Below are 23,652 nucleotides of genomic sequence, written 5' to 3' on the forward strand. Positions count from 1 at the left end.
TAGAGATAAGAAGCTGACTGCGCCCTTTAAAGATCAAACCTTATTCTAGTCTTGTAGTGAGTGAATGTTTGTGTCTGTTACCTAGGTATGGTATACAGGAAACCATGCTCTGGCTGCTTATGAAGTCTCTCAGACGTTTATAGTTGTCTTCTTTGGACATCAGGTAGTCGAGCCGATCAAACGTGGCCTTGTCCTTCCGACTCAGTAACTGCAAAATTAAGAGGGAAAGAAAAAAGGAGAATGAGAATGAAAGCTTTAAAAAGGGGCACCATGTCGTTTTCAAAATCAGAATGTTAATATTTACAATACAATAGAGGCAACAATATAAACTCAGATGTATTTTTTCCATAACTGAAATTGAAATTGTGTTGTCCTTTAAGGTCAACTGAAGAGAGTATGTTTTAGTTTAATTAGGCATAAAAAATAAAAAATCAGTATATGAAGATGTTTCTCTGCTGATTAACATTTATTCCTCAAAACTACATAGAGCACATTTAAAAAAAAAATATACAACTAGACTGGGTTAGCAACACAAGTGTTAGAAGAAATACACTGGAAACTATTCAGATAAAATGACTTAATGTGTGTTGGTTTCACTCAGCTGCACTTAATAATGAGTGAAATCTGGTATACACCAAAGGGGCTATAACAACAGTAACAGCAGAAAGGCAGAAAGAATGAGAATCATAAATGGAATATATGAACACATGGAGAGATTTGGCTGAAATATGTGTTGACTGCACAGGCTTATTGTTGACGTTGGCTAATTGGCCCTCTAGAGACAAACTGTTTTGAAGCATTTTTCTTTAACATCCCAAATTTTCACCCACTGACAAAACTATAGAAATAAAAGTAAACCCATTCAAGACCGATCAAATAATGAACTTGTGTTTGTATGACAAGTTTGCAAAATAAGTGAAATAGGTGGTAATGTTCTACCATAATTTGGGGTTGTCAGCGTCAGAATAAAATGCAGTAATGCTGTACAGACTCAAAGCTTTATTTTCGAACTGGCTTCATGTCTTTTTGTACTAGTGACTAGTGACAGACTGTTTGCATGCTCCTGTGTGTCAGTTTGTCCACTGGTGACGGATACGAGTATGAAGTCTACTGCTGCAGGAGGGCTGCAGTGTAGAGTCGTAAGCTTGTGGGCTTAAGCATCAGCAGTGGCAAAGCTTCAGACCACAGTGAAGCTGATCTGTTGACACAGAAACTTTAAAAAGGTTGTGACAATGGTAGAAAGTCCCAATTAGACCCGCAGCGAATGAGCGAGTGTGTGTTTGTGTGTTAGTGTGTGTCTGTCATTATGTCTGAGAGGCAGGTGTGCTACGTCTTGGCCAGCAACAGCATTCGCTAAATGACTAAAGGAATCTCTCCTGTGGTTTTGTGAACCCGAGTATAGGAAAGTTTCCACCATTACATCAGAGCATCATCATGTCATTATGTAAGCTCTACATCTTCAGTGAGAACACTGAAACACATTTGCTGCCCCTACAAAATGGATACTGATATATAATTTCCTGCGTAAAAGGGTCTACAATTGAATAATGTGTTTAAAGTGTTCCTGCCGCAGAAAATTGGTGTGAAGGTTCTGTGTTACTATGGAACAGACATGCAGCATGAAGAAATTATGGTTCAGATTTGTTAAATTCTCTCTTTTTGTATTAAATGGGATGAATTTAAGTTTTTACAACTGTTCTAAATAACCTTTATTTATTCTTCCTAAACTTTGCCCCTCATCTTGTCATGCCACTCGTGTGCTAGTTTGGGTTGGCTTTCGTTGATGTTTCCATTGTTTTGGTACAGATCTACGTGACATTCCCAGTTTATTGACAGCACTCTACTAATAAACTATTCTTCCCTTCCGAGAAGGGTAAATATACTCACCGCCCATGTTTTGGTAAGTCTGAAGATGGGAGCACTTTGTAACGCGGAAACCACAGCCATGACTGCGTGGAGGTTGTTCATGTCACAGAGTTTCTGTGAAAAGTTTAAGTACACAGAGCATACATTAAGGCGTGTTTATAATGGAAACATTTGTAATAATAGCACAACAATGTCTTGTTGTCCATAGAGGTGTGTACCTTGGCAGTGCGAATGTACAGACTCAGTACTTCAGCTCTGATCTTCAACGTCTGTGCATGGAGGATCTCTCGTACCACCCAAAAACTTGTCTAGAGGAAAAAGACAAAAAAAACGGACAGATTACCATGCAACACTCGCAAACTCACCGAAAACAGACCTAAAACTGCTGACAGAGAAAGATTTCTCTCTCATATGTTACATTCTTCAATGAAGATTTCAGGTGAGTACAAAGCAAGACTGGGAGTTCTGCCTTGTTAAATCTCCAGTCCTTGAGTCCAGAGCCAAGGCCTGAAGACAGTCATGACAAGTCTGGGCTATAATCTGTATAAAGTAGATCAGGGGAGCACAGGGCAGCTTGCTAACAGGATCACTCCATTAAAGACAAATTAGAAATCAGTTCTTGTGGAAAACAAGAAATTCAGAGGAAAATCCAACTGATTCCAATTGATTACCCAACCGTTACACACCATAACTTTGTGTGTGTGTGTGTGTGTGTGTGTGTGTGTGTGTGTGTGTGTGTGTGTGTGTGTGTGTGTGTGTGTGTGTGTTCAGAGTGCACGGCCAGACAAAGAGTGATGTCGGAAATCTGTCTCTTTCGGGAGAAGCGCTGGTAAGCCAAAGTTCTCATTACACGTACACACACACACAAGTCAGTGAATCAATCAGTGTTTAAGCTCCGGGGAGAGAGGGAATGGAAAGAGGAAAAGGAGAAGAGTGAGGGAAGAGGGGAGGTAATGGGAGGGGAAGTTAGCCTCAACGCTGCAGGGCTCGGAGGGATTTCAAAGCCCACAGCTGTCTGCACATTGTGTTCTGATAAGACCGTCCAGACAAGACAGACTGACCATCTCTACTGGTCCTAACACTTTTATCTCTTTCAGTTTCCGAATTAGTCTCCCACTTTGCACAACACCGATTCTTCCCCCCCGATATGTGCTCACACAACCGATTTTGTAGTCAACATTCCTCCAGTCGGGCCACAGACCACTAGGTGTGCTTCTTGCGTACATCTATAAATTAAGTGTGCGTGTGTGTGTCCTTCTTCACGTTCTTCTACATTCTCGATGTGCACAAATTTTAAACTGCAGCTGGCTTTGCCTACTTTTTCCTGGAACATGACTTGTTTTTGTTTCAGCAAAGAGGTGAGCAGCATAGGAGTGAGGAGATAAATTCATCCAGCTACTCTCTCCCTCTCTCTCTCTCTCTCTCTCTCAGTCTTCCCTTATAAACACATGATTCACACTCATGCTATCTTAAAAAGCTACTATATCTCCAGAAAAAGAGAGCCATGTGTTTTTAATTTCTACCATTTCACAAGGAGAAGTCTGTAAAGAAGACATGGGAGTGATGAAATGGACAAGCAAAACATAATCAGTGGACCCCGGCATCAATTGGCTTCCTCTTTTATTTACATCACTTGCCTTGAGACAGCTCCAACTCTCAAGATAAACAAGTGGAAATTCACAATAGCGGTGACCAGGTATGGGCCATGGGCAGGTATCCATGTGTTCTTGAATTCACATGCACAACAACCTCACTTGACCTCTACTGCAAAATTCAGCTGTGAAGACCGAGTTGCTGTTGCTATAGTCTGGAAACAGTTTTGTGGATCACTGAACTGATGGGCCAACAAATGATGATAAAGCTACATTAAAAGAATTTTACTGTGTTTAATGATGCCTCCCAGAAGAGTGCATGACAAATGGTTCATGAATTGGGGTGTGGCTTAAAATGTGAGCATTTTTGTGGTGTTTTGGGGCGCACTGCCACTGGGGAGTGCTGTCACCTTGAAGGGGTGTACTTGGTCCACAACGACCTTTGGATGGGTGGCACATTTCAAGTGGTGTCCCAATGAAAGCCTGATTTCCGTGCAGAACATTGCATTGTAATGGGAAGATCAATCACCCGTCAGCAGTTTTAATGCTGTGGCTGATCGTTGTGTGTTAGAGTGTATGTTCACTATTCACTGCTTAATGTAAGGTGAAGTAGCTTTTAGCTTATATGCTCTCCACCTATGGAGTAACCTTCCTGAATACCTGCAGTCCGCTAAAACTGTCAGCTCATTTAAATCAACGCTTAAAATGTTACTCCTTACTATGACTGTACAATAAGTTAATGTCTTTTTAAATGCAATATTAAGAATGTCTTAATGTTTTAACTAGGTGGAACCAACTGTAATTGCACGCCTATCAGATAAAAAATAAATGATAAGAAACCTAGCCTTATGCATTTGGGGTCTGTTGTGTTTTTCCTGTCGTATCAGAATCGTACCAAACCATCACTTCCGTCTAATTTAAGACACTTGACTGCCTGACAAATTTCAGCATCCTAGGACAAAAACTGTTTCCATTAAAGGTCAGTACATTTTTGGTGGAATGACAGAGTGACCTGTAGAGCTGCAGGTCGCAGCTATAAAAAAAACCTCAAAGGTCGTAACATCTTCATCCACGTTCAGTTTACAGTAGACAGGAGTTTCCATAGACTGTAAAATGCGATTCCAATCTGGGGGCAAAACATGCTGCAGCTTCACATTTAGTTTCCTCAGCGGTCTAACTTGATATCTGAGGTCAGTCTGGACAAAGCATGTCTCTCTCTAAATCGCTATACCACTGGGGTTCATTACAGAGCCTGTGTCCTCGTCAGCCTTGGCCTCCAGAACTGCACAGCGGTGAGATCACTCAGAATGGCAGTGCTCTACATAAGTGTGTATGTGAGACTGAGGGAGAGTTTTGGGGATACAGAGGCTGTACAGACAAAGTCATGTCTTTACAGATCTCATATTACGCCCTGAAGCAACGATTGTGTCTTTGGTGCAGCGTTTATGAGCGTATCAAGGCCTCCAGATCATGCTGCGCGGCCCCAGCGCTTCAATAATCATAAATAAGCGGAAGCAGACAGATCCAGCCACAAGCTGATAGCTGTGGACCAACGTATTTATTGTCCTGAGGGGAGGGAGGGATGGGACGGAGATGAAGGTCTGGACAACGATGCGGACTACAGCTGACTGACAGCTTGAGATGATGTTTGGATCTGATCCCTAGTGTGTGGACAGCTGTACCGTTGTAGAAATTGAATTTAAGGCCATAACAACCTTTTAAACAAAAGCACTTATTGTTTGTGACAAATTTACTTCATGTAAGTCGCTTTGGACAAAAGCGCCTGCTTAACGCCCTAAATGTTACTGTAAATGTTGTTAAGAATGACCCGGACGACGTTGATGGTCAATGAGTTGTAAGAGCAAGTAAAATTGTAAAGGTAAGTGTAGTTATATAGGCAAGATACACCAATTTACACCAACTTTTAAAAAGGACTAAGGTGAACTGTATTATAACAATCATCTGGTTACAATGCAGTGATCGGCATGGTAACCTTGGGTCCTGGCTGAAGTAAATCTGATCCATGGAGGCCCCACCTCGCCGCCCCAAAGGACTCAAAGGATCTGACACAATCATCCTGGTGTTAGACTACACAGGACCAGTTCAGCGTCCTGCTTTTGTTTTTTCCATTGAATTCACACTAATGTGATGTTTTCTGTAGCTCTTCCCTTCTGATGAGAATATAATCCATCCCACTTGGTCATCATCACCACTAATTCTTTATTACAGTTCTCATGATTTCTGAATAAAAACATTTTCTTTTTTTGACTACTGTATGCAAATTGCTAATTTATCTCTGCACAAAACCCAATAAAACAGATGACTGTGCATTGTTCATAATGGGTTCTGAATTATTTTCTTCTTGCCGTCTGTTGAATACACTGGCCAGCTCTCTTCTGCTCCATTGGCTTTCAGAGCTTTAGCGCCAACAAAACCAGGACTTAAGGAAGAGGAATATGGCTTCGGCTCATGTTAAGGAGCTTTCTGGGACTCTCCGCCCTCCAAATCCAAGAACCATTATCCAAAAAGCTCATTTTCCTTGGCTGCCGACTGGCGAAATGTGTGCGGCTAACATCTTGAATCACCGTTTGCGATGTGCTATACATGGAGAAGTTTCCACAGCAACACATTCTTGTTAGATCATCTCATATTTATACTGGAGGACAGTAAAGTGGGCGTTAAAGGAGCCTGGCAAAAACACTGGAAGGGGATTAAAGGCCATGGCAGCCCCTTACATCATTACCCACAACTTCCTGTTGATGATTTCACAGGGCACCCAGGGAGCATGCCATACGCACTCCTGCGTACATTGGGAAACGTTCCTAAACATGCTACAGAAGAACATTATTAACGTCATGGCCAAAACCAAAAACCAGCAAAGGACAAAATAAACTGCCTTCCTACAGACCTGTGTCACCTGGGGAATAATTATGACGTATATGACTAGCAGGGAGGAGATTATTAGGAGCTGCCATGACAAGCAAGGCTTCAAAACAACCAGCTCTGGGGGAGCTAGGGTGATGATTTAGTGCTTGGAGGATGGAGGCAGAGGACAAGATGGAAAGAGGAGCTGTAATCTCTCCCATCCTAGATGACCAAAGCACATAAATCTTTAACATTACATAAGGGGCTTTTTTCTCTTTCCTTGTAGGAGAGACCGGAGGAAATACTGCCTGTGACAAAAGTGAAAAATGGATATGCGTCTCACCTGGTTGAACCTGCGAGTAAAGGCCACGACATTCGGAGCAGAGCTGTGCTTCTCCTTCTTGTTCCAGCCGCAACTCGACAGCTCCTGAAAACACACAAACAATCAGGGAACTTGACATCATGCACTGAACCACAGGGTATGGTATACGCAAGCATTTTACTGAATGGGTTTAACAGTCTAGTCAGAGGTCACTCGGTGGGAAGTGGAGAGGAGCGCAGAGAGCGGGACATGATAGGAGAGAAAACCAGATGAGGAGGAAGAAAGAGAGAAAGACTGAGGACAAGAGCCAGGTTGACTGCATAAACAAACTGATGAAACTATACAGGAGCACACTTTGCCACAGGAGCAAGCTCAGTACTCATTACTGTTTAAAACCATCCCAGTGCCAAGTGGATAACAAAGCTATGCACTGATTCCTACTCGGTGCAGTTTTGAAGGAGAATAATTCTTACTGATTTATTTATTTAAAAGATACTTAAAAGATACAATAAATCCCTTTATAGTTTGCATCTGTTCATCAACTGACACTGAGACTTTTCTCACAGTGGACATTTTGAGTTGCCCTAGCAGGAAACCCACAGGTGGAGTTACTAACATTAATGATAACTCGAGCCACATTTATGGCCAGGAACACTAAATATAGTGTAACAAATCAGAATGTTCACTATGACAGAGGTTTACTGTGCTGGAGGCATATGTACGCAGCTGCAGAGGGTGGTGGTGGTGGCGGCGGAGAAATATAAAAGATACAAATGCCACATTAAAAGAGAAGAAGGGGCCAACCACAAGCCAATGTAAACAATATTTTTTAAACTCTGTAAATGTTTTATGTGGTAGGAGAAGCATACGTGGATGTTTGTTTAAGCTTCAGGGTAAATTAATTGACAAACACAACACATTTATCATTACATTACATGCTGGGAAATGCATGTTAGAATACAAACAATGGAGACAACAATATAATAAAATTAGAAGACCAAAGACCAAAGTGTCTTCAAAGTAATTATCATTGTTTGCAAGTGGTCACAAGACCTCTTCCAGCTACAATGACAAAATCTGAGAAAAGCTTCACATATGAGAAGCATTTACTTGTTAGTACTCATAAATACTGTAATTAATTACAGTTTTGAGTTACTTTCATTTTCTGCTTCTTTATACGTTCACTCCGCTACATTTTGGAAGCAAACAATTAATTTGATACTTTTATTTGATAACTTTACTGATTACTTTGTGGATTACATGCAGCATCAGAGCCATAGTAGCACAGTTTTAAAAATAATGTATTTAACTGGCAATCAAATAAATAAATAACAAAATAAATAAAGATTCAAATAGTTAGAAAAACTGATACACTTCCAGGGCAGGCTGACAATCCTACTTCTAATTGTACTTTTGACACTTAAATACATTTATTATTAGATTGATTAAAAAAAAGTTATATCCTTACAAGTGGTCTTTACTTTACTCAAGTATGACTTTTGCGTACTTTTAACAACACTTTACTTCTGAATCTGACTTCTTTATTTCTTTACTTAGATCGAGCAGAAAACTAATACATGACAATCTGAATCATCTGTATGACAAATTATTTCTGCACTTCTACTGATACCAGTCTTATAAAGTAGCAGCAGCTTCGGAAGCAGCCGTCCTGGTAGAAACTGAATTACACGGTTTTTAGTGGGCAGGGCCGTGATTTTGGAACTTGCAACAACTCCAACAACACACAAACAGTCACGTCTGTCAGAGTACCAGGCTGTACTCGGTTTGGCCCCAGCTTCTAACCTCAGTGATGAGGTAAAGACACAGACCACACAGACACTGTGAGGGGGAACCCAGACCCTCCATTGGCCCCTGCAGGCTGTCCAGGCCAGGGTCACAGATGTAACAGTAGGAAAAATATTGTGCAAGCTCTCCTCATAATCCCTGCCAGCTCGGCCGACTTGTGCTACAATATGAACAGCTGAATCAGGCTGCGGCTCCCCCCACGCACACAGAATACCCCCTGTGAGACTGACTGTCTGGATGCTCTACCAAACTGCTCACAACTCCCTGAGCTGGAATGCATCAGGACAGTGCACTTGCAAAGAGAAGTCATGCTCGGTCAGTGGAGAGTCTCTGAGTCATTAGAGGCAGCCAGCGGGGGTAAAGATTCAACATATCAAATACAGATGTTTAAAGCAGACACTGATGCGTGGGTGAGGTGATGCCTCGGGGCCCATGTTTCCTGAGTCAGGATGAGGATATGAGGAGAAGAAAAAGGAGGACATTGGAGGGGCTAGTTAAGATGATAATAGACAACATAATAGAAGACCTAAAAGCATCTTCCCACAAAGTTTCCTAGCCTTAGTTGGAGCATGTTGTCCTTGTCACAGGATGAAGCTAAACCTGAGGGCAGGGCACACTCGCCCGTCTCACCATCGTTTATTTAACTTCACTTTTTTTTTAAATAAGCGCTGCCCTCCTCCTTCCTGTCATCGTGTCAATCATTCTCCAAATTCCACACAACGTACATGATGGTTCTTAAACAAAGACGTTCCGCAGCTCGTGGGAGGCGGGTGTGTTTGTGCAGCTCGGACCACCACCTGACCACCCAGGTAGGTGGCACACCCGCGAAGAGGCACGCAGACGCTCCTACGTCTCGCCAAGACCGCAAAATTTCAACAAGCTACACTGACCCCTTAATACCAGACCACCTGGGCCTGTCGTATAATCTAACCATCCATACATCTGTCTGTCCAGCTGAAGCTTGAGGGGGAGGCTTGAAGTCGCTCAGGCTCCATTGTTTTCCATCTGTTGTGTAATAACTGATGCCATAGCTTGAGTTTGTTTTAGCAGCAGGGGACAAATCCACAGCCCCTCCAGGAACTAATAGGATTTCATTTCCTTTATTTTTCTTCTGCCTTTAGAGCCTCATTTCACACTGATTCCGCATTACAAACTGGAGGGAGCTTTTTTTTTTCTTTTTTTTTTTTTTTTAAAAAGAAAAAAAAAGAAGAATCAGTCAACAGTCAAGTCTTAGGAGAAAAGCTTTGACGAGGCAGCTCTGGTAAGGAGAAGCTTTTAAATGCTGCAGTAAAAGCGCGCTGTAAAAGAAAGCCTGCTCGGCCAAACCACAGACAGCCTGTCATTTCCACATTCTGGTCTGGCCGAGCAGCGTTTTCATTAAGTGCGGTCCTACGGGGCTGCTAGAAGCTGGCTGTATCTGCACTGTTGGGTACATATAGCTAATATGAGGGCTTGTCAAGGAAAACTGACGTCAACTCTGGCTCGAGATTTAATTAGCCTACAAGTTGTGATCATTAACAAATAACTGATGGGGTAAAGGAGCATTTTTATGGATCAAACCGAAAATATTAACAGAGATCAGATCTTCAGCCAAACATTACCCATATCCCACGCAAAACTTCCCCTATGTCGATAATCACTTCTCATTTTTATCCACTAAGCTTTGGTTTCCAAATGCATCGTGAGAGGCATTATGTAATAATGGTAAAGGCTGAATAAGATAACCGTCTGCAGCTAAGCCACAGATTGCGATGATCTCATGTGAGAAACCACAGCAATTCCTTTTGTTTTTGTCGACATTGTAAACGGAAAACTGAAGCGTCGGGATCTCAGGGTATATTAGTGAGAGGCCATGGGCCAAGACAGGAAGAGTTGATAACGATGAGGAACAGGGTGGAAAAAAAGAGGGAAGAGGAGGAGGGGAGGGAGATCTAGACAGAAGAAATTGCCCCAAGGAGAAAGGAGATGGTGGAGATACAGCAAGGATGACAGGAAGGAGCATGATGGAAAACCTGCACAGTCTGTTGCTGATCTGTACATCAGCTTGTAGTGAGACAGAGGAAACCTGAACTGAATGCCAGGTTATGCCAAATTTATGATCGACTGCCTGTCTACGGATTTATAAGAAAAGAAAGAAAGAAGAAAAGAGCAGGGGTGCAGAACAGAAAAGGAAAGGAAAAAACGACAGAAATATGGAAAAGAAGGTCATAAAATGCATTGTTGTCTCAGTCCAACAGTTCTAAACTATAGACTCTGTCAGAGACGGACAAGCCAGCAGCAGGCTCCATTACTTTGCTGTATGGAAAGAATTACTTTTCCAGGAGTTCTTTGAGCCCATGCACTCTGTATGTGAATCTGATGGAAGTACAGGCCGTCAGTCTGTGCATAGTGAATTTGATAAAGATGATGTTACCGTAATAGTTACTACTATACTATAAAACATAAATAAAACTATAAATGCATCATTAAATGTGTATTGATGTTTTGTCTCCCACTGACGGATTCGAGTATTCCACTGGTTAGGAAACTTTGGACAAAATCCTCCTTGACGAGGGAGAGCTTGTCATTCTAGATTTTTTTTTTTCTGTCTAAACTGGCAAAACATCATTTTCCACACCTTCATCATGATGAATGTGTATTAACCATCATGGTGACAGGCTGTCATGTGGGTGGGATTCCCTTCTGCGATTGTTGTGAAGCAATTATGGTTCCAGTCCCTCCGCCAGGAAAACAACATGTGCAGACTGGAGTGCCCCACAAAGAGCTTGTACGCAACATTGACATCTCGCGCACAGTTTTAATGACAATGTTTCAGTGAAAAGCTTTTCATCACACAATCAATTCTTGAAAACAATAAGCCTGCAGGCATGAGCGTGCAAAACGCTACCACCCTCCAACTGCAACCCATCATCGTCTAACATGGCCAGACTGACCATGGACTTTGGCGCTGGATGCTCTCAAGACATGTGAGGAACTGACATACTTCTCGGTGGTACGTAAAATGCAATCTGATAGCTATTCCCTGCGAGCTTAAGCAAAGCTTGCCAGGGAAAGCCACTAAATTACTTACTTGGCGTTTGTCGTGTCTGTGTGTAGAGAAAAAAAACAAAGACTCCCCTCCTCAAACCCCTCTTGAGTCCCTCTACATCACTCAATCTCTCTTTTCCCTGCAGCCTCTATTGCATAAACATCCAGCTGTAGATCATCAGCCACACGTCTGATTATGAAATTACGAACGGCCCAGTGGGACAGAAAAACGGAAAGCGAGATGAAGGCGCCTTTTATTTTCCACTTATTTCCTTTTTATTTTCACTCAGACGTCATTTTGCTCTCTACATTTCTCGCTCAGCTGATCCATCCGTGCTATAGTGAGCCATCCGATCCAGATAAACACACCCCGCCAACGCTACAACCCATCGGTAATCGCTACCTCGTAAATTTAGATGAGAAAAAGATTTAGCTACAAGTCCGTTGCATCCCTTCCCTTGCTCCTCTCCATGATCCATCTTGTCATTTTAATGGCATTTCATTCTGCAAACCAACAGCCAAAGAACATATCAGCAATTCAGCTGAGGGTTGTACATTAAACATCGGTCTGCTCTGCACTACACATCATTTTACCATCAAAAAAAAAAAAAAAACTTCTGGTGTTCCCATCAATTATACCTGTGCTCCAAACAAAACACAAGATGCTCTGATCAACAGCTCCATGTCCATTTCTCTGCCATCATTTTGTACTCCTGCATGACTATTGTTCTCACGAGAGTCCATTAAGTGAGGTAAATTACAGCAGAGCTCATACATGGCAGTGTCATATGAGCTGTCACTTGCACATCATCAAAAGCAGATGTGTTTAGATTCTGTGTTCGCCTGCATGCATCCAGCTCTCTATCTCGAGACCCTTTACAATATCAGAGAGTTATTTAGAATAAACGGCCTCTTCAGTGGGAGGAAAAGGGGATAGTGAAGTATGCTTCCTGCCCAGAGGGGGTTGGACAGACTTTATACCATCTCCTCACACTGTTTTTTGGTGTCTCTGTCCACAGTTGCCATGTTATCTTTTATTGCTATTATAACAAACAGTTATCTTTTCTTCCTCGTCCAGAGGGCTTGGCGAAAAAGCGTCGGGGCTGCTCTCCATACATCTGCTCCATGTCAGCGTTGGAACAGTTCAGTTAATGAGATCTTCTGTCTGGGGCCATTTTTTCCACTTCCTGCCAGAGTGTCTGTTTGTGTGTCACATGCACGCTCTTGTTTACAACATTTCTGCATGTGTATAACAGCGTTTGGACTGTCGGTCTCTCTCCTTCTCACACGCTCTCACATTCATATTATATCAAGACAGTTATGATGTGTTTATGGAGAGGGGAAAAATAAAACCCTCAGTCATTGCAAGTTTGTGATCATTTTGAATATTTCAAGTAGTGGTTATTAAGGGAACGACTGCAGGATGAAACATTAGAGCAGCTCAAACATGACAGACTGCTGGTACAGAACATTAAAACCATGCAGAGGAAAACATTTGCACTATGGAGCAGCAAGACTACAGGGCAAGCTCAGTTTATCTGCAGTAACTTTCAAAGACCATGAAGTATAATCCTGTTCTAATCAGTCCAACCACAGACCACGAACACTTGGAACCAATATGGAGGAAAAATTGATTCCTGTTGTTTGTTATTGTTCAAAAAGACAAAATATGTCAACTTTAATGCCTCTGAAGGACACCAGGCCATGTCCATGTCCAGTAATGCATGAAATTCTCCAGAATATATCATATTAAATTGAGTTTGACTACATAAGTCGGAACTATTCCAACTGCAGCATATTACATAATGGAAACTTACACTTGTCTCCTGTCCAAAAAATCAAAACAACAGTCATGTCCATTACTGTTGACAATGTATTAGTAAACCCTACCATAGTTACCCAGTATGTGTACGTTAATTTTGATAGTAAAGTGGCATTTAAAGGGTGCGTCAAAGGGTACACTGGGCTGCATATCAGTAAAAACATCATTGCACAACTCGAGGACTAAACCAAGTTATTTAATATTTTCCTTTTCGGGCAGAGAGCCGAGTGAAACAGCAGGCGCACACCGACACACACACACACACACACACACACACACACACACACACACACACACACACCTGCGTTTTCCATTTTCCCATCATGTGTCTGTGAGGACGGCGAGGGAACTGACAGCAGTGGAAACTTAGGTTGAGTTTTAGTTCAGTCATGGCAGTGAAGCTTCTTATTTTTTTATTATTTTTTTTTTAGCCAGTGCTTTGAGACAAAAGCACAGTGAGAGCAGGAAAAGGCCTCTTTGGTGCACTTAGTCCCTGCCAGGATGCTGCTGCTGGGTCACTCTGCATACTGTTCGCTCCAGGCTGCAGCCTTCAGCTCCTTGTCAGCCCCCCCCCCCTCTACAGCTCTCTCCAAAATATCTCACCATCTTGAGGCAAAAAATAAAATCCCCTGTGCACCTGACCCTTTGCCAAATTGCTACATTGGACTGCAGGGACACATTTATGTTAGGCTTTTAAAACCCACTCAGTCGGCTCAGACTGAGCACAGGAGCATGTTTGCATTTAAAAAACCATCAGTGGTACATGAGAGAATTCAGCCCCGTGCAGGTAACACGATTGGGCAGGAGGCCAGGTGACGTCAATGACTTCACTTAGAGTGAAGAAAGCTATTCTTCAGAGGCGAGCCCAGAAGAACGCTAAATCTTTAATCTTTTCAGACACAACAAACTATGTACAAGACTCAAACGGTCAATGGCTTCTTAAAAGTTAAATTCAAGAACTTTTCCAGCTCTCCCTCATCATATACAGGTCGCTCTCCTTTCTACAGTTTTAAACTGTAGAAAGGAGAGCGATCTGTTGCCCAAACTTTTTGGGCAGTATGCCTTCATTTCTGTGGCTCCTGACTATGGCCACTTTAATACCTTTTGTTAGCCAACCAGTTGTCATTTAAATGGCAGCTTGGCATGTGGCTAGAGCAAAACAAAAACCACCGGCTCTATGAACAGAGGACATCAGAGGATGGACCCTCATTCTGAGAGTGGATAGTTGCCCTCATGACAGCGGGTTTACACTTCACGGGAAGCAGAGCGAAACAAAACAAAAACTCTTAATTTCAGCGCCCGTGTCAGTCAATCTCTGTCTGGCTCAGGCTTTTCAACAAGTATATATGAATTCAAGAATATTCCTTACTCTGAGAACAAAATGTTTAGAATCAAACATTTTCCCAAATATCTTGACTGTATGAGGGGTCTGGGCATCTCGCCATCGGTGTGTGTGTGTGTGTGTGTGTGTGTGTGTTAAGCTGAGACTGAGACAAGTGATGCTCATATGCACTAGCAGGAGTCAGACTGTACCACACCACACTGTGCTGCGGTCTGTACGCTGCTTTTATAAGCCCACAGTGGCCAACCTTAAACACAGGTTATTCATGACTGCTGTCAGGAAGGGCCTTACAATCCAAAGGAGAGAAAGAGCATGAGTTTACACTGGATTTAACTGAGGCAAGGGACAGGGTGTGCAACACTGGGTGTGCAACACTGGGTGAGACACATATGCCCCTTTTCCAGCGTATGACACGTGGCTCTGTTTTGGTGCTCTGATCACAGCTGCTATAAGCACAGAGTGGTGCAAGGATGTCAACCACATGGACGTGTTACAAGGGAGAAAACGGAGAGAGACAGAGGAAGAGAGACAGCAGATGGAAGGAGTACATTCCTAATTCTTAATACATTTATATCAAATGATGTACATTTTACACTGCATCATTTGAGATGTGAGATTCAAGCCGACACTCCCCACCAATGAAACAAACAACTGTGCTTGTTCAAGCAATTATGCGTTGTTCAGGTGGGAACAAACTCAACAGCCCCACTTGAATTCTCACACTAGATATCAAAATGATCCCCAAAAAAAGCCGTCAACACCTCTGATCTGAAAGTAGCTCACCTCTGGCTGGATGGCTTTGAACACAGGAGCATCCATGAGTGTAATCTGGCCCTGGAGGAGACACAACACAACAGATGTTGAGACTGTGACTAAAGAAAATAAAGTGCACGTATCCCTCAGAATCATACTCTTACCAGACTGCTATATAGGAGTTATTCTACCTTATCAAATGGCAATTTCAATAACATTTTAATTAATAAATGAGAAAAATCATATATTGTCTAATTGAAGGTCAAAAAACTAATACTTAATTTAAAAAAACCACTGCTCCTCCCATGCAGTTGGGTGTGACAGTGATCTTTTTACTGTCTGCACTTATTCATGCTTTGATTTACCAAAGAGTGATGTGAACTGAAAACACTTGATTAAAAACAAGTTAAAGAGTGCCCCCTTGTGGTTAAGTAGGGTAACGACATCTCATGGGCGAGATAAACATCACAGTATTAAATCAGAGGACAGACATAAGGGGGAGCATGCTTTCATTGATTAATTATGGAGCACACTTGCGCAACAGTTTTCTTCACAACAACTTAAGGCATATTCAACAGAAATGTGACTTCTGCCTGCTCATAGTTGCCATGGAAAGTTTTATGCAGAGGCAGCCAGGGGTAAATCCATCAGGGGCTGCTTGGCACTGCCAGACATCATCAATTATTACTGATTCAAACTCTGACCCCATTTTCTCCTCCATCATCCCATCTCCTCCTGCCTCAAGTCAGCACATCACATTTGTGCTTACTGAACCTTTCCCCCTTTTAAAAAAAAAACAACAAAAAAAAAAAACAACAAGCAGGTTAACCAGAAAAGAATGGACGAATACTTTAACTTCACTCACTGCATATTCTTCAGGGGTGACCTTCAGCACGTCAAACACGACAGCATCGAAACTCTTCTTCAGGTCGGAAGAACCCTTATCGCTGAGAGATTCTGAGCTGCTGCTCTTCTAGAAAACACACCCACACAGAATAGCAGTGCAAGGTGTAAGAAATGATGACTGTGCAGTTAAGAACAAGGTTATCGTGTGAAAGTGGTGTTTCGCAAAAATGGACAACAAATGCGGTTCCAGAAAAAAAAAATACAACAAACTCTCATTTTAAGAACATTTAATGCCACTAACTTATTTATACTATAATGACATCATAAAGCATGCGCATCCTTGCAAAGAGTAAGGAACTTTTATATCTTAATATTCACACATTTGAAGTGGAATGTGAAAAAATACAATCTGACATTCTTATGTAAACACAATTGGCAATACTGAGGTCAGCAGGAAATGATCTACCCGTATGTGAGGTTTAAAAGGGTTTAATAACAGGCATCATGGCAGAGCACAGCTACAATTCACTGAAACTGACTGAATATTTCAGTAAGGAAAAAAAAACACTCAACTAAACTAAAAGTGTTGGAAAAAGGATGCACAAGATTAACTTTTTTTAAAGAATGGATGGGGGGTGTGGCCTCACCTCAGACAATGTTGCGGTGGTGATGCTTGATTGACCATTAGGGAGGTCCATCATTCCCACACCCTCTAGCTCTAGCGCAGGAGACCATTCATCATCCTCAGCTGCAGCAAAGCCCAACTGGCCCTCTGAACACACACACACACACACACACACAAAATATGCCACAGTGAGTACATTTCACATTGCATCTTCACCATTATCACCTGAAAAACAAAGCAGGCAGATCTCCCAGCTTGTTGCAGCAGCACCACCTGCTGGCTGAAATGTGTTAACTGGAGTATTTTCAGGTCCAGCTCATTGTTAAAGGCTACTACTGAGTTAATTCAACCTCAGAAAATGAGTTATGACGGAACTCGAGATGGTTAAAGTGTTGACAGGTTGAGCGGTTGTCCCCAGAGGACTAGCCAATGCCATATGGACGTGCACTTTCACAGCCCGTCATTTACTACGAGAGACACGAGAGAGGACAGGACAGAAGGGGCTTAGGCTGAGTATTAGAAAGAGATCTTCTGTGAACGGGGTTTGGAGAAAGCAGCTGTCAGTTCGAGACGCAACTCTAAAGAGCTTATGGCTGACACTAGAGGATGACCCACGGCTGCCTCACAGACCAGACTCAACTACTAAACACAGGGAAGATTTTCCTTTTCCTTTTGTCAAATGGCTACCAGAGTAAAATGTGTTCATCCTAAAGATTCAAGAGGCACTCTCGCAAAATTTCAACCACCATTAAGGTTTCCAGAAGAGCATGAACTGGCTGCCCGAATAGAAAAAAATCACCAGGAAGTTGTGATGTCATCTCAATTAGAGCTGCAGCAATTAGTCGATAAACTGGTTTTGACAACGGAAAGAAAATCATTGCAAACTATGTTCTGATGTTTTCAAGCTCAAGTGTCTAACATTTGCTGGTTCCAGCTTCTTAAATGTAAGGTTTTAGTGATGTGTTTATCTTTATCATTTATAATAGTTCCTTTAGGTTTTGAACTGCTGGTTGGACAAAAGAAATCTGAGGTCTTTGCTCTAACACCAAGAGATTACTTAATCCTCTTAGGATTTCACATCTGGAGGCTCAGTGATGATATTTTAATATTCTTAAATATTCTTCTCTGCCTGTGACTGAAAACACCTCGGAGACTGTTCTTTGCCAAAAGCACACAGAGAGACAGTAATGAAAAATAAGAAGCTGCTCAGAATACTAAAGGCCAGCAAAGCCATCCCTTGTGTATCTGACAATGCAAGCCTCTGTGTGTGCACGCCTGCGTGTGTGTGTGTGTGTGTCTCCGTCTTTTTGGCTGCCTCATGGCTCAAACTAAAACAGTCTGTGCTTTAAGAGCCATTAGCTTCCTTCCACAGTGGCATTCTGCTAAGCCAGGAGTAAACACCACTACATCACGTCAACTCTCCTCGCAGTGTTGGTGACAGCAGTGCATAATTTCACCGGAAGCAACAGCCAGCCTTTATTTACAAGTCTGAGTCTGTCTGTTGTCATCCAACTTTAATTACATTACTTCCTGGTCTAATACCTAGGTTCCCATGGACTATGATGTAAGATGTCAGTGAGTGTGTGAGTTTGCAGTTGCCACACAAACACACAGCCCTTTTGGAGGATTTTAAAGCTGGAGGTAATGATGTTAAAATGTCATAAGGTCCCCGCATAACCAGCAACCATCTTCTCTTTCAAAACTAGACACGTCTACAACTACACTTTGCAACACTCCTGTGTACCCAACACAATAAGAAATGTACAGTCATAATTGCTCCAGTAACCACGATGTGTCCAAAGGTAATCATATGCAAATAAGATTTTTTTTAAATCTGTTGCTTTACAACCCTGCAGGCCAGATGCCAGGGCCATACTCACCAGTTGTGTGTCAGATGCGCATAGTGTTGGACGTGATGTTAGCCTGTTGCTCTGTATTGCTGTCTTTGTCTATCGAGTCCCGTCTTTCTCTGAGGCTGGCTCCTGCCGTCTGTGTGAAGAGAACAAAAGCGAGAGACAGAGGAGAGGAAGGAAGCGTGATTCTTCTGAACATGACAAAAGCCCACGCACACATTAGAAATCAAACACAGCCAAAAATCCAAAACCTGATCTGAAGTACTTAACTTGAATATTTCGATGTACTGCTTGTTTTTACTTCCCATCGACCACATTTATTTGATAACTTTAGTCACTAGTTACTTTGCAGATTCAGATTATTCAGTGTTGATAGGCTATTACTTGTGACATGTAACCAATCAGGGATATTGATTGAGACCACAGACTGGTAACTGCAGACAGAGAAAGAATGTTGCATCAGCGCACATTTTAAAATCAATTTTGAAGATATTAATATATATAGATCAGATGCACATTTCATGTCTGGTTATACAGTCAGTGGGTGTAGTTTGGTGGGAAGAAAATGGTTCCTCCACAAAACTATTTAAAACAAGGTTTGTGGATTATTTTCAGTAACCTGGTCATGATTTCTGAAAGGGACACTGCTGTTGGGTTTTTATTTTTTGGCACTTGAAGCAACCTGAGAAGAGTGCCATACAGCTCCATATGTTCAAGACCATATATCCAATACTCTACAATCTAGATGGATTAACCACACAAAAGTTAAGAGGAAAAATATGTATTTATGATTTGGGTCGACCTGTCCCTTTAAATACTATAGATTTACCAGTGTATATCTCAACTATACCCAAACTGCTGGCAGCTGACTTCGCCGTTCATCAAGTTTAAATCCCATCCTGCTCTTTGCCTCCAGACTTCTTTTATTACTCACATTAGCCAGTAGGTGTCTCACTACTCTAAGACATAAATGCCTGTGTGATGGACTGTGTGGGGCTCCTTCTGGCTGAAGACAAAGTGCTGCATGCTGGCAGACACTCTTTGGCCTTCAGCCATCAGGCAGGGGGCTAAGATCTCCTCATCCCCTCCAGGTTGTTATCATGCTGGATAGACGTACAAAGCTCATGAGCAGAACAAACAGCGGATTAAGATTTCCACTATCCAAAGTAAACTTTAAACCTTTGCTGACACAATCCTATACATTCCTTCAAAGATCACATCCGAGCAGGGTAACAGCCTCCCAGAGCTCCACTCCAGATAAGTTTTACGAAAGCATATTTCCGTGCTAGGAATATGGAAATAACATCGCCGACTGATGAGCCCACGTCTAGTTTGTGTCACTGTCACAAAACGAAGTGTTCATCCGTCACTGTAAACACCCGCTGGCAATTGTGCTCGTCTGCTGTCAGTCATGTCATTTGCTCTCTGTCTGAGCTTCCCTGTCAGTCATGGTCTCCACCACCCTGGACTGGTTTACATCTCATTATATTACAGCTCCTTACGACGCCTACGCCTTCAGCTATGTTACTTCAACAAAACACAGAGAGAAAGAGACAACACCCCCTCCTTCTGAGTCACTGGCCTTCCTGTCCAATCCTCGCAAAATGTAAAAGCCCCCCTCCCCATCTTTCATCTGGTCTCGGCAATATTCATGCAGGTCCGACGGTGAGCCAGGCTGAATGTGTTTTGGTGATATAATTCCACGCGGTCTACTCGTCATGTTTCGCTTACTGAGGTCCAAGTCTAGGGAATGTTCACACACCCTGTGGAGGGTAGTGATAAATTTGAGCATCACTAGGCTAACACTTCAGGACGGCATTCGATGGATTGGAGGAGGATGTTGAGAATAAGAGAAGAAGAGTGACAGAAAGTGGAAAGATTCATGTTGGAGCTTGTAGCGGAGGATGTGTCGTTCATTAAGCTCCATGTGACTCATTGCGCTGAGCGGCAGGTGCTGTCGAATCACGCCTCCGTGAATCACTGGCCTCCCCCTCCTCCCTCTGGCCGCGTTGCCAGACTGCTTTTTGACATTCGCACACATGCTGCAGTTCAAACACAAAAAAAGCACCAGCAGCTTAACAGGCCTCTTTAATGAAGGACAAAATGCAAAGTGCGTTCACGTGTCGTCACTCACATGCCGGGGTATTTGTGCGTATGACGGTGTATTCAAAAAATAAATCAACACGTTATTTGATTTGAATCATTGGTTGAGACACAGGTGAGACAGGCTACACACTACATCACATCCAACACCATACTACAGAGAATGGGAAAATATTTTTTGGATTATTGATTTTGTCCAAATTGCATTTAACCTGTCTTTATGGGTGCTAAAAAAAAAAAATGCTTATCAAAGTTTCACACAAGCACTGCCTTGAAACAACATCAGCAACAGCATGATGTAAAATTTGTACAGACATTTTCATTGCATATTATTCTCTGGCAGCCATCACAAAACTGTGGCAGTGCTTCACAGATGGCCCAACAGTTGAAACACTGTAAGAACCTGGCATTCAAGGACACGGTGCGACAGACTTCTCAAAGCCGTAATCTTGTTTATTTATGCATGTGTGTATACGTGCTTACTCACTGCTTCGTCTCTGTCGCGACACAAGGCGCAAACTACCACATAAACAAAGGATTAGTGTGTGTTCAGTGTGTGCGAGAGAGAGAGACTAAGTTTACGCGTCTCTTTACAGAACTTTAGTATAAAAGTGTGAAGGTCACAAGAGGTGAGACTGAATAACGGATAAGAGATGAGGTTTGTGCCACATTCAGCATCAACAGAGAGCCGCAGTGTGACTTCAATGGCTTTGACAACTCTGCCAGTGTCTTTGACACTTACCAGCCCTGCGAGCCTCGCTTCTCAATCTGCTCCCACTGTGTGTGAGGCCACCACTAATGTCATACCTTACACTCACAGCAAGACCCATACACTTCATCTTTACGAACAGAGTTCAAGAGTCCTGACATTTTCACTGCACAATCCCCAGTGTGCTTCGTGATAAAACATACACGGCCTCCTCTCTGTCACCGTCTGTATAATGCATGCACTGTACCGACACGTGCTCTCTGTTCAGCCTAGCAGCGACTGGGCTTGATGCATTTGAAAAGCATGCCGCAGATGCACCAAAGTCAGGGAGCCAAAGTAGGTCAGTGTGTTGAGCTGAGCAGTGAGGGATGTGGCAGCCCATTAAGCTGTGCCCTCCTCTTCTTCTCTTTAATACACACAGCAGTACACACACAATCAGGGCATTCACACTGTTGGGAGCTGTAGGCCTTCAAAGTCAAAGCTGTCTTCTTTCAGGCAAATTATCTTTCATACTGTAGGAGGCCTCACTGTCATATAAAAGGCAGACCCGGTCCTGGGCTAAACCTGTGAGCAAGTTTGGACTCAACTCTAATAAAATTTTCAATCAGGATGAACCAAGAAGAAGAGCCTTGTGTGTACTTTGGTTGCATCTTTAATCACCACAGAGCAGACCGGAGGTGTTACAGTAATGCCAAGGCATCGAAGAACGGATCGAGGTTCTCGCTTTCCCTGGGCTGTAGTCAAGCCTCCCCGGGCAGAACACTATTGATCTGGAGCTAAGAGGGGCCGGATTGATCATGCACACTCCCTTATAACATGCACGTACACACAGTAACACAGCATGCCGCTGCATGTCACAGCGGTTCGATGTGCATTGCTTTCACTCAGCAGGTTGGCTGTTCAATCAGAGGTTGGTGGCACTGCCTGAAGAGGGACAATGGTGGGCGTGTCCATGACGTGTCCGTGTGTGTGTGTGTGTGTGTGTGTGTGTGTGTGTGTGTGTGTGTGTGTGTGTGTGTGTGTGTGTGTGTGTGTGTTATGCGTGCGTTGCTGTCAAGGGAAGCAAACAGCCCCTTCGCAGCATCACTTAACATGCCACTGATGTTCAGATCCTCCTGGAGCTCAATACGTGGACAGAGGCAGCTCCATGGTAGTTCAGACCACAAGAGAGAATGTTTCCATCAGAAGAAGTGTAGGAAACGCAGCAGGAAAAACAAACAAGGGCAGTTACATCTGTATATACAGGCCATGTGATCAAAGTTTGTCGCCCAGGGCTCTCTGACTATCCTTCCATAGTGGTTCATCCTATCAATTCTGAGAACCAGAACAGGATTAGATTTCTAAAGAATCCTATGGTTTGCCTACACAACTCGCAACACAATCCGGTGCCCTCATTTCTTGGCGAATGAGGAAAAAAACATGACAGGAAGTGACCTCAATGTCCCAAATACACTCATCCTTCCAGACAAAAAGATGCCCATCAGACTTTTCATAGCTGCATGATACAAAAGATGCTTTTTTTTGTTGTTGTTTTTTTAAATGGTGTCATATCATTTCACAGTGAAAGCTTTTATAGAAAATGAATAGGTAATGAACACAGTGAGAGACCAACTGTGCTCTGCCCTCTAACAAAATGAACCATTCGTTCATGAATATTTAGGCTCGTCTGTGATTGGACTTAAGCATGAACTAGAAGAAAAAAACCCAAGGGCGAGTTCTCAAGCACCCAAGGGCACACTGGATCTTATAAAGCATGATGACTATCTGACTTTGAACCTTAAAAGTCCATTTGCAATGCCTTCTTTTCCTCTTTGCTCATCATCAATAGATGACTTATAATAGTATGGCCCAGTACTGTAAACCGGCAGTGGTACAGAATTTGTCTTTTATCTTAGATAATATATTCTGGCACAGTCACTGTACATCCCATGTGAATTTTCTATTTCTGCTTGAAAACACATGTAAATTCATCACAAGCATATATGCATGTCATTATTTTTCAATTACAATATATTTCCTTAATGTTGAAACTTATATATAGAAGGATGCATATGGTAAGACGGTTTGCAAATGCCTTCCTGTTTTTTTTTTTTCTTCCTTTGCCTAAGAACGTAAAAAAGA

General features: G+C 42.5%; 1 protein-coding gene across 3 annotated transcripts in view; it reads right to left on the reverse strand.

Moving 5' to 3' along the window:
- The window catches only part of ralgps2 (Ral GEF with PH domain and SH3 binding motif 2), a 71,189-nt gene that overhangs the window by 32,192 nt on the left and 15,345 nt on the right, over positions 1–23,652 (reverse strand). For all 3 annotated transcript variants that reach the window (XM_030434341.1, XM_030434344.1, XM_030434343.1), the window contains exons 2-9: positions 18,747–18,855; positions 16,889–17,013; positions 16,261–16,368; positions 15,426–15,476; positions 6,667–6,750; positions 2,085–2,174; positions 1,888–1,980; positions 82–208 (exon numbers count right to left, since the gene is read on the reverse strand). In XM_030434341.1, the coding sequence (XP_030290201.1) occupies positions 82–208; positions 1,888–1,980; positions 2,085–2,174; positions 6,667–6,750; positions 15,426–15,476; positions 16,261–16,368; positions 16,889–16,942 (607 nt within the window). In that variant the 5' untranslated portion in view covers positions 16,943–17,013; positions 18,747–18,855. The remainder of the gene's footprint in view (positions 1–81; positions 209–1,887; positions 1,981–2,084; positions 2,175–6,666; positions 6,751–15,425; positions 15,477–16,260; positions 16,369–16,888; positions 17,014–18,746; positions 18,856–23,652) is intronic.

This window comes from Sparus aurata, chromosome 11 (genome assembly GCF_900880675.1).
Source record: "Sparus aurata chromosome 11, fSpaAur1.1, whole genome shotgun sequence".
Taxonomy (NCBI): Eukaryota; Metazoa; Chordata; class Actinopteri; order Spariformes; family Sparidae; genus Sparus; species Sparus aurata.